General features: G+C 37.8%; 1 protein-coding gene across 4 annotated transcripts in view; it reads left to right on the forward strand.

The window, feature by feature from the left end:
- LOC145205670 (short transient receptor potential channel 5-like) overlaps positions 1–12,240 on the forward strand; it is a 35,058-nt gene that overhangs the window by 12,082 nt on the left and 10,736 nt on the right. For all 4 annotated transcript variants that reach the window (XM_080078405.1, XM_080078403.1, XM_080078402.1 and 1 more), the window contains exons 5-13: positions 58–261; positions 898–1,096; positions 4,091–4,231; positions 5,795–5,942; positions 6,411–6,563; positions 7,704–7,823; positions 8,741–8,932; positions 10,835–10,912; positions 11,682–11,793. In XM_080078405.1, coding sequence (XP_079934531.1) covers positions 58–261; positions 898–1,096; positions 4,091–4,231; positions 5,795–5,942; positions 6,411–6,563; positions 7,704–7,823; positions 8,741–8,932; positions 10,835–10,912; positions 11,682–11,793 — 1,347 coding nt within the window. The remainder of the gene's footprint in view (positions 1–57; positions 262–897; positions 1,097–4,090; positions 4,232–5,794; positions 5,943–6,410; positions 6,564–7,703; positions 7,824–8,740; positions 8,933–10,834; positions 10,913–11,681; positions 11,794–12,240) is intronic.

Here is a 12,240-nt window from a genome sequence, read left to right on the forward strand (position 1 = left end):
TTTTCTTATTCGAATAGAATTAACAAAACTTGAAAATGTAACAAAATATTTCCCTAGGCGAACTGAACTCTCATGAACTTGACTTCCTCCACTTTTCGGCCGACGGTGACATTGAAGGCCTCCGTAACCTTTTTGTGGAACAGGGCTACTATCTTTTCCATTTGGACGTAAATTGCGTGGATTCGCTAGACAGAACTGCCCTCAGTTTAGCCACAATTAACAACCATGTTGATGTTGTGAAATTCATCGTTAACGAAGTCGGTAAGTTTACATTGTAACAGGATGTCCCATTGCACCGCATTATGTTTTATTGTGTTTCGTTTTATGTAACTGTACCAAATTGCAAATGGTGCTTTTTTGCAAATAACAAATGTCGCAAGCTTTAACACGTAACGCAGTGGTTTCTACCTTTTTCGACGAATTCTTCCCTTAACAATACAAAACATTTTTATTCCTATCTAATATACAACATAGTAGATGTATATACAACATACTAAACCATACAAAGATCGGTAAAAAATGGTCTTTTATCAACTTCACAGGTTATATTTCCAGAGCTTAAGTGTCTATTGAAATAATGTTTTTTGAAAAAACTTAAGAATGATTTTTTATCTTCTAAACCTGCCTTTCGCGAAAACCTCCTGCCACCGTAAGCTAGATTTTTCCAGCCTACGCATTGCCATATAGGAACGCTCGGTGAAGGGCTGATTCGGTATAACGCCTGCATAGGGAATGACATACTGTGATTTATAAATGAGTGTGCCGTGATCGCTGGTGTACATAGACACACCAGGGCTGAACCCAGTTATGAATTTATTTTCATCTTTATTCCATCTGCCTTTGGTTAAACAAGAAAAAAGGTCGAGTCCACTGAATAAATTTGTTTATATCTTACAGAGGGTGTTGCAATGGGCGACGCTTTGTTCTATGCAATCCAGAGCGAATACATTGAAACGATTGAACTTCTGCTTGAAAAGGATCCACAGACTTCAATACAAGTTATGCCGGGCACCACTTCACCTTTTGAACCTGGTCTAACTCCGTTTATGATGGCGGCTCACAAAAACAACTACAAGATACTAGCGCTGCTATACAAGTGAGTAAATTTGCTCTGATAACTTAGTTGAGCTGAGTTGATTTCGCTAGGTATGAGCCAAAACTGCAAATGTTCTGTTTGGTTTGGTCGAACTCGGTAGAGCAGTCTCGGTGCATTGTGACGTCACAAACATTCCCAATTTCACGCTGGTTTTGTAGCTTTCCAAGGTCCTTTATGTCACCAGTGGTGTATTAGGCTGTTCAGACCCGAGAAGTGCACGTTTTTTCCACTATTTAACGCATTAAAAAACGGTTATTTTTGTTTTTGGATATCCTTTTGATCACTAGTTTGGTATGTTAGCGCGGCATGATTATGCAAACTTAATGCTCAGGTCAGTTTGTGAAACTACTCAGCCGAGCACCGAGCATCAGAAACAGCGACGCTCGGTACCTAGTACTCGGGTTCAGGCTCCGCTCGGCCCATCCCTAGTCGTGCTACAACTGTGCTAGACCAATCACCAAGCCGGAAATAGCTGCGCAACGTTAAAAACCTTATAGAGCGAAAAACCGTGATGGGCACAATTGGTGAATAATGGTTGAAGGTGCCGCAGCTACACTGTGTTATGAAACGTTATGTAACTGGGGCTCACAAGTTACCGTTGGCGCATTGTGGGTAAACACGGCTGTGGGACGTTATAAAGGAACCAGTCGAGGGGCCTTAAATACTGCAGGAGTAACTGTGTTGTGTCTACATATTGTTTATGAACTTTAGTTTATTGTTGAAAAACCTCGGTTTGAACAGGTCCAGATCTTAATTCGGACAAAACTTGAGGTACAAATGATTAGTATTGTGGAAAGGCTTGAACTAATGACATCGGTTAATCCGGATCTTCGCCTAATCTGAGCAATTTTTTTCACCCAAACATATCCGGATTAACCAAGGATTTCAGTATTTTACTGATTGCTAATTACTAAACTAATCAGTGATTAGTTTTCTACTTGACTAAAGAAACCATTTTACAGTGACTGTCGGTAAAAAGCTATATTTAAATGCTTTAAAGCACGCAATACTATTTATCCTAGGCGCCCTTGCTTAGCATATTAACTGTGTACTTCAGTGTACGTGCGAGAACAGACGCAAACTCCAAAGCTTTAAGTGCTTTCAAGCCATTCGGTATCGGTTCAATGCAAAAGTTCACAGCCAGTTGAAACCAGATCTTAGTGTTTAACTGGTAATCTGACTCTTTGCAAATATTCGCTCAAGCCGCATTTGTTTCCACACACAGAGAATTCTGACGTCACAGGTCACATGACAGAGGATGATTTGCAAAATTAAGGGCATTGTTTGGTGTTAAGAGTACAAAGCAAGCCGTGTGCATCGGCACAAAAACAAGAAATTACCCAAAATGGAAATAGCTTTCGAGATGCCATCCAAGGGCGGGCAACTTCTCCAGTCGGCGGGCCTGATATGGGAAAACGAAGTACTTGGCGGGCCGGATTCCTGAATCGACACATTAATCGCGTATTTATCCAGTGATTTAAAACGGATTCTTGACCACCTAAACTAAACCAAATACAATCAAGAACGTCACAATTACAATACAGTCCAAACAATCTAACTGATATAACATAAAATTATTCACCACAGCAAATTTAATGCATACACCACAGACTTAGGTACTGCTGAAACACTATAACTAGGGTACACGTGTGGAAACAAAGGAAACCGTGAAAGCAGACCACACATAAGGTTGGCAGTTATGTCGTAACAATGGACGTATGGTGCAATGGTAACAACGGCAGGAAAGTTTTTATTATTATTGGGGAGCGTTACTGTCCGTTACAACTATAATTTGACATAGTAAGCAAGTAGTGGGTGATTGTGGCAGACTGTGGCCGCGGGCCACATTATCATGTAAGACCGGAAACTGTCCGCGGGCCGCTGAAAACCCCGTCGCGGGCCGGATCCGGCCCGCGTCGGGATTTTGAGCGGCCCGCGGACAGTTTCCGGTCTTACATGATAATGTGACCCGCGGCCACAGTCTGCCGCAATCCCCCATTACTTGCTTACTACGTCAAATTACAGTTGTAACGGACAGTAACTCATCCAATAGCAAAAAAAATTCCCGCTGTTGTTACCATTGCACCATACGTCCATTGTTACGACATAACTACCAACCTTGTGTGTGTCCTACTTTAATAGTTCAGGGGTGGGGAACCTGCGGCCTAAAGGCCACATGCGGCCTTTTAGGGCACTAAGTGCGGCCTTCGATGGCAAAATACATTTTTAAGATGTTGATATAACCGACTGCACCAGGCGCTGAAAAAAATAGACAGAAACGTATTTTTGATTTTATTGCAGATTATTTTTTGATTAGTTCCAGGGCAGCGGTTTTCAAACAAGCCCAATGTTCCCATAGTGGTACATAAAGCGATTTCCATAGGACTACCAAAAACTCCAGGTTCAGCAATTTCAAGGTTAAATAAATCCTGAATGTTGTAGTGAAGATGAAAATGTAGTGAGGAATTTTAATTAGCTTGGACCGTAAGTCCTACAAACTACGAGGAAATAGCAAAACGACCATTCTGTAAGTCAAAAAGTTTGAACATCACTGTCCTTGGCCTGGGAAATAGTCTATGCGGCCTACACGAGTGTCGATAAATCGTTTGTAGCCTTTATAAACAAAAAGGTTCCCCAACTCTGGTAAGGGGGTCAAAAATCCGTTTTAAATCACTGGATAAATACGCGATTAATGTATCGATTCAGGAATCCGGCCCGCCAAGTACTTCATTTTCCCATATCAGGCCCGCCGAATGGAGAAGTTGCCCGCCCCTGCACTAGATTGTATCCGCTACACACAAGCTCTTTGGTAGTTAAGATGAACATAAATTTATAACTGGGATCAGCCCTGAAGCGTTCGTGCAGGCCAGCGATCACGGCACGCTCATGTATAAATCACAGTACGCCGAGACCTATGAAGGCGTATTAAGTTCTCTAGCAGTTATACGCTGTACATAAACTTTAATCCTTTTCTTAACCTGTTACTTCTTTAAGGTACTCACATCGGCTTACGTTCAGCGAAAACGAGTTTATACTCGACGAAGGATTCGACCCATACTCTTGGGATGCTGTTATGGAACGATTGCTCCATTACAAAGCTAGAGCAAGCCCGTCGTTTATGCTGCTTATGTTCAAGTAAGCCTATGCAAGAACCCCATTTTGCTCTTAGGATGTAAATTATTGCACGTGTGCTTTTTTCGTATAATCCCTATGGACGTTTTATGTCCGTACTGCAAATCACTGTGTATACATTGCCAGTATATTTATCTACTAGCTCTTGCCTTATTGCATGAAAATGTCAGAAAAACCGGTTTGATTTGGTAAGACACCCCTTGCAGACGAAAAAGTTCTCTATAGGACATTTTATTTGGAGCTACAGTTTTTTTGGAACAAATGACTGAGTTTAATGGAATGATTTGGAAATTTAAAACCTTCTAAAGCAAATGTCAGTAGTCTAATGAAAAAAACAAAAACATTCTATTAAACCCAGTCAATTGAAATACACTAGACTTGCCAAAACTGCGTTTCAGTACCATGTGCTCTTTAGGATGTTAACACATGTCAATGGCAAACAGCCTTGCTGAATAGGAAATCCACTTAAATATGTAACATTGGTTAAAAACAGAACGCTTGTTTCAATTATATGTCACCCCATCAATACATTGTTGGCTGTTAATTATTTGTAACCTAAAATACTTGGCTGTGCGTACAAAATACAAAGGATTAGTTATTTGGACACAATAATATTCTGAGATTGGTTTTTTTATAAGCTGGAAGCGTTACTTGAAAACGATTTTCAACAGAGCGAATGTTTTAGCTTTTATCAAACTTTAAACTAATAATTTATGTTCTGCCTAAAGAATGCACGCTTTCATTTTCTTAAGACTATAAACCGTTTGTTTCTTTAGAGTTTTAGCTTTGCAACATTTGTTTCCCTACAACTTAAATATTTATATTTGGGAAGTCCTGAATGTTAGGGAAGACCCTCCTTTACATCCCAGCTTAGAGATATTTGAATAAGTCAGGGGTTCCACATAAAACGTTTTTCTCAACAGGATTTTGCCTTTTTCTAACTTTGTCTTTCGTACGAAGTCAAACTGGCATAGTTTGGGTTGGATAAATAGATATTTTCCTAAAAAATAAATAACAAAAATAATCCCAAAAAGCCGTACGTTGGTGGCCCCTGGTTTATAGAGTTTGTCGGCCTGTTTTGCATACCTGTTTCAAAACGTTTTTGAATTTTAAAAGATAGTAACTCTTCGGCACACAGTTACACAATGCCCCGACATTGTACATGTCTTAAGTATTGAGTATTGAGTTGAGTTAAGTTTAATTTTGCTTGGTGAAAGAAAACATAGCGAGATAATAGCACTAAAACAATCACCATGCCGGAAATAGCTGCGCAGCGTTAAAACGTTATCTGCGCAAAATAGAGAAAGGGGCAATTGGTGGGTCATAACTGAAAGCGTTGTAGCTATTGTAAGTCGTTATGTAACTGAGGTTAACGTTGGTGGAGGTAGTCGAGGGGACCTAAAAACCAGTGTTAGGAAAAGAGGAAAGGGTTCGACAAGAAAAAAACACCGAAAAAACCTTGTCGAATAGTGTCAAGGGCCGCCGGTATTACCACATTGCTCCCCAATGACCGAAATATACAGAATTGAAAAGTTTGTCCTATTGTGACGGTGTGTTGTTTCCCAGTGAAAAGGGCATGTCGTGGGACCCGCTTAACGCCTCTATGGATTTATTCAACGAACTGCACCAGCTTGCACAGAGGGAACGAGAGGTGGAAGAAGCATATTGCAGCATGGCTGATGGTTGCGAGACATTTGCCCTTCAACTGCTCCAGGTAACAAAAAATACAGACTAAAAACATTTTTTGGCAATGTGAGTGACAAATACAATAAGCCTCGGTTAATCCGGACCCGTTTGGACCAAAAATTTGTCCGAATTAGGCGAAGATCCTGATTAACCGATGTCGATTAGTTAAAGCCTTACCACGTTACAAATTATTTGTACTTAGATTTTGTCCGAATTAGGCGAAGACCCGGATTTACCGTCCATTGTATGCACTTATGTGATACATTGGGTATTGTTTTAGGTAAAGTTAAATAAACTGAAACGTATAACTTCTCTTTTACCCTTAGGTTTTCCTATTTTGTGGACAAGGCTTTTGAAGCACGCTTTGCTTAGATAATGGAATAAACAAGAAATTTATCAAGCCAAATTACTGTTTAGATTTAGATTTATGAAAAATGTATTCTTTGTTTTATTTCTTGTTTTAATCACTTTAAACTTTAATAACAAAATTTTACAGGAAGTTCGTTCAGCAAGTGAACTGGCTGATTTGATGCAGTACGATCTAGATGATGATGTCCAGGATTCGGATTCGGAAGATTTGAATGAGGACGACCACGTGACAAGTGAAAGAAGACAAAAATCAAAGCACTATCTCAAACCTATAGAAAAGGTTGTAAATTTTGTTTGTTTGATGTTGTTCGTATCATAAGGGACTTAACGAGTGAAAGTATATTTAAATGAAATATGAGAGTATTTGAACTGAACAGTATCTAACCCTTCAACAGGCAACATGGTCATCGACGATCACCGTTTATTTAATTGTATAACTGAGAATGGAAAGCATTTTCCAAGTTACGAAATCTGTCAATGAATTCAATGGAATATATATATTTCGCCTAATGGCATCATCAGTTCCTTATTCAAAAGTTCCTTATGATTTTATTTGAATAAGGAACTGATGATGCCATTAGGCGAAATATATATATATTCCATTGAATTCATTGACAGATTTCGTAACTTGGAAAATGCTTTCCATTCTCAGTTAAATGAAATATGCTATGTCCGCTCTCGATAAGTCAACCTCTTATGGGATACTTATGGGGTATTTTTGATTTGAAAAGTTGACTACTTTAATGTACTTCTTCTTACCAGCCTTCACTTGGTTGATGTAATCGCTCCCACTTTTTTATTGAGCTATAAGGACAAGACAGGATAAAGACACAAGTCAAATACAAGGTTACTGCGCCAACCAAATAGCGTCCACTTAATGCGATTTCTACGTAACGGCAAACTATAAAACAGAACGATTGTTAAAACTTACGGAATACTATACTTACAAGTCTATTCGTAAAAAGCATCAAGCCAATAAATGATAAGTATGTTGCAGACAGTGCACACTGTTTCGACCTATAAGGTCTCATCAGTGCAGCTGGTGACAAGAGATAGACCAGTGTATAGGCATTCAACGGCATTCCAGTTTGTTGGAAGTAACAGGCTAAAAAACCATGCTTTACCTATTCTGTTTGGTGCCACAACTAGGCATAAACCACAGAGGAATGCACTGTTGAGACCTTATAGGTCAAAACAGTGTGCACTGTCTGCAGATTACAAGTGGATTAAATATAAAAACAAATTCCATTGGATTTTTACAGTTTGAAAAGGCTAGACGTTTCGTTGCCAACGTTTAACTATCAGCTTTATTAGCAATAAAACTTATTTTCTTGATATTTTTGAACACAGTTAGCCTTGTAGATATACTTTTATTGATGCTACATTTATCGAAAACTGCCTAACACAATATTTTTTGCAGGCGGTGAAATTTGAAATGAAGGATTTCGTAACTTCTGACAATTCACAACTGGCTCTAATCTACATTCAGAAAGGGAAGTTGTTCCGTCGCTTAAAAGGCATCAAGGCAACAGTTACACAGGTAAATGAAAAAAGGAATAAAAAAATATTTTCCAAATGAATTAGTTTTTTAGGAAAATTTGTCTTGACAAACATATTAGTGTTTGATTTTAGGAATTTTCTAAACTTGCTATGAACAAATTTGTGTAAAATATAGCATAATAGTTAAAATACGTTGAATTTTAAATCGTTTTACAGCAAAGCACAGAAAGCACGTAATATATATGTGCCATCAGTTATTTTTTCTTTTATGCATTGAAGCTACATTTAACAGTCACAAGCAGCCATTCGATTGGTATTGTTAAATTAATAACAATAACAAAAATTTTCATAGGCTAATTAAGATATGATGCTGTCAGGAAGTAGTGCATCATTGATTTAGAATGTACCACCGACTAGTTAATCAATTAATTATCAACCTTAAACCGTTAGGTCTTGCACACACTATATATAGATATGGTTTCGATATGGTTTTGGCACTTTGGTGATGCAGAATGTATTTTCACAAACGAGATTTTAACGAAACATTTGCCTCTTGAATCCTACAGCACTCTACGGGCCCTCTTTTATCACGTTAAAAAAATATTCCCTTTTGGTTAAATACGAATTTTACCTAAAAAAAATATTCTCTTAAGGTTAAATACTAAGTAATGTAGTTTTCAAAAAGCGTTGTATTTTGTTAAAAACATCAAAAATGTTTTTATAGGGTCCTTACTTTTGCTTTCGTTAATTGTTAATATTTTGCATAAAACTTACTGATTTTGTTTTAAAAAAGCGTTTTAATTCTTTTTGAAAAGCAAAAATGTTAAAATTTTGCCTTTACAGTTTTTAGGCCCCACTCTTTACTTCACATATTTTACATGTAAAAAGATTTTGTTTTTACCAACGCGTTTTTATTTCTGTTAAAACGCTAAAAATTGACTTATTTGTGTCTCGCAGCTTTTTCTGGGTTTGCTCTTTCCTTTTCTGAGTCTTGGCCTCATTCTTGCCCCACAATCAGCTGTAGGGAGAGTTATGGGAAATCCAACAGTGAAATTCTGGTGCTGGGTCGTCTCTGAGATCGTATTCATCATTATGCTGCTTGCAAACACCATCTTAATGCAGTACGATGTGCTTGAAGGGTCAGACGGGGTAAGAAAAATTAATTTGTTCCTTTTTAACAGAAAAAAATCAGTAGTTCTCAACCTTATACTGATCGCGTACCACCTGACGACTTTTCTATCGCTGAGTACCACCAAAACCCAGCATAATGTGGTTTGGAAATAGACACTTAAGCTCTGAAAATATAATCTGTAAAGTTAGTAAAAGACCTAATTTTAATTGATTCTTGTATGGATTAGCGTCTACTATGTAGTCTATTGGGAAGGAAAAAATGTTTTGAATTGTTAAGGCAGGAATTCGAAAAAAGGTTGGGGACCACTGGATTAATTCACTGTCATTTGTTTACGGAGACGCAAAAAAGTGCCTCAAAAGATGACTATTTTAGCTTTAAAAAAACAAGCATACAACTTTCAGTATTGATTGCCCGGTATTTGAACCCCAAACCTCTCGGTCAACTTTCAAGAGCAACTTTATCATTAAGCGAAAAGGTCAGGTTAGGAAATTCAACGCTAAACACGACTTGCACCATGTAGATGTCAATCAAAGCTCTAAGAATGGCTCCGAAACGTCATTACTTCCTTACGTCATCGCTTCCTATCGTGGGCTGTGTTTGTGACCAATATTGCAGCAAGAACCTTGTCCTGTTCTCAGGCAACATCCTAGGCAGGAAATCATACAATGTAAAAGGATTTCGCTTGGTCTTCCGTCTATAGCAGGGGTGGCCAACTTGTTAAACGTTAAGATCGGCGAAAATTTTCTCAATTGTACATGATCGACTGATCTGTAGTAATTTAGGCTGCCACTAACATAAAGCAATAACGCAAATTTCAGCATGAGATTTGATTGACAAGTACCACATATTTATAGTCATGAGTTTTATTGTCAAGCTTCACCTAGTTCTTGGTCGCATATGTACATATTTTTCATTAAAGTAGCCAAAAGGAACTTTTAAATCTCCCCAATCAATTACAACCGCTTTGCAAACACCCAAGTTGTGACGACAAACATTGTAGTTGTTACGACATAATGAGGTGCCAAAACAGCAATTGTTACGAAACAAAGAAAGTGACATTTAAATAATTATTGTCTCATTGCATATTTGTGCGTTGCGTCTATATGTCAGAAGTGCTGTTTTATATTTTTGTTTTGTTTTTTTAATTATATAATAAGCTTTTGAATAATAGTGGAGAAATAGTGCGATCAACCAGTCGAAAGCAGACGATCGACCAGTCGATCGCGATCGACGTGTTGACCACACCTGGTCTATAGGACTAACACGCCATAATGCTTATGTGAACTTCTAAACGCGTTTATTGTGCTGCAAAAGTCCCTACCCTGGGTATATGCAAGCAAGAATTTGTTTTTAAATTGATGAAGGCATGAGCATTTGCCGAAACGTTTGAATAATAAAGAATGTCGCTTTTTACGTCTATTTCGGCGGTTATTTTGCTCATTAGATTTAACTATAAGTAGTAGGGATTATTGGTGCGTTTATGAACATTTAGGGGACATTTTGGCCGTTGAAAGTTGCCAAGATAATAAAGAGGCAAAAAAGGCTAAATTCACTAAAGATCCTCTTGCTTAAAGAAACGACAACCTTAACCTGTTGTTTTCTTTCTAACCAAAGACTTATTTTTAGTAATTCCTCTAAATATTAAGAACAAGGTTTCGTATTAAGCTACAGACAGTGCACACTGTTTCGACCTATAAGGGCCCATCAGTGCAGCTGGTATCATCTATTGACTTGATTCTTTTACATGGGTTTCATATTGAAATCAGTAAAAAAGTATATTTTGTACAGAGTAAGTAAATCCTCATTATTGTTTGTCAACGGCTTTTTAAGTACAACTTTGGAGTTGTAAGTCGGACCGGACTTTTTTGGCCATGTTTCGGGGTGAACTTTTGGTTTAATATTTTTATGGTTTGTTATAGATTTCTCCTCTCCTCGCCATCGCTTACTTCTGGATCGTGGGCAAGTTTTTTCAAGAGGCGAGGGAAATTTATCACCAGGTATTTTAGGAGAATCTGTCTTTTTTAAAACTTTTCCTTGATTGCAGGTTGTTAAGTTGAACATTGCATCGAATTTGGTCCATTTAAAATATTTGAAAAAATAAACCTATACCTTTTCATACGTTTGACGTTTACCGCGACGCCGTAACTATGACAATTACATGTCCATGTAATCACGGTCATTTAGAAACGTTTTATCTTGCTTAATCATATCATGATGACTAAGCTATTTTCGTGTCTATACTGGGGGTGTTACTAACCACCGCATGGCTGTGCAAGTAAGAAAAAACAAAAAAGTGTATCTAAAACCAGATTATAACGTTAATTTAAATACAACCTCACCTCACCCCAACCCAAAAATCTATAACCGTCAGCACTTAAACAAGTCTGAAAAAGTGTGAATCCTAATTAAGCCTATTTTTATAAACAATTGAGCCTGTATACTTAAAAGCTGCAGACAGTGCATACTGTTTCGACCTATAAGGTGTCATCAGTGCAGCTGATAACATAACATAGGCCGTATTGACTAGTGTAGCCATCTAACAGCACTCCAATTTGTTGGAAGAAACTCACCTATTCTGTTCGATTCCACCTATTGTGTATCTCTAGTCACCAGCTGCACTGATGAGACCTTATAGGTTGAAACACTGTACACTGCCTGTGGGAATATTTCTGTTCATTATAACTGGGTTACCATGTTTTACCATGCGGTGTTAAATACCACCAGTTTTCGTATCAACATTGGTACACACTTCATATACTTTCACAGGGTTTGCGAGAGTATTTATCTGACATTTGGAACTGGAACGACATGTGTACGATCGTGCTCTACACTCTCTACATGCTTCTCCGGGTGATTCATATCATTCAGAATCCAGGAGGTAACCTTGCATTTTATTTAAGCCTGTACTACACTGGTTAGACCAGCTTTAAATGAAAAACACCAACCAATGCCTCAAAACTAACTATGCATAATTTTGCTTATAGCCTAAAAGTTTAAGAAAAACATAAAGTTGTTCTTACTTTGGATTTAAAGATATATAACTTAATAAATAAGCTATATCTCAAAATCTTAAGGGCGAATGAATAAATGTTTTTCTATACTTAAAGCTACACATAGTTTTTATTCACCAAGCAACATGCCTACTAACATATTTCTAAGTTTAAAGTTTGAGTACGTTTGCAATAACAAAAAGTTTCCCCCAGTCGTGTTTTACTCTTAGTGCGCAACACTCACTCTCTAATGAGCTCCTGTCACATAACGCTTTATAATACGATGTAGCCGCAGCGCGTTCAGCCATCATCTACCAATTGTGCCCCTAATTGTT

The sequence above is a fragment of the Phallusia mammillata genome, chromosome 8 (assembly GCF_965637545.1).
Source record: "Phallusia mammillata chromosome 8, kaPhaMamm4.hap1.1, whole genome shotgun sequence".
Classification (NCBI taxonomy): domain Eukaryota; kingdom Metazoa; phylum Chordata; class Ascidiacea; order Phlebobranchia; family Ascidiidae; genus Phallusia; species Phallusia mammillata.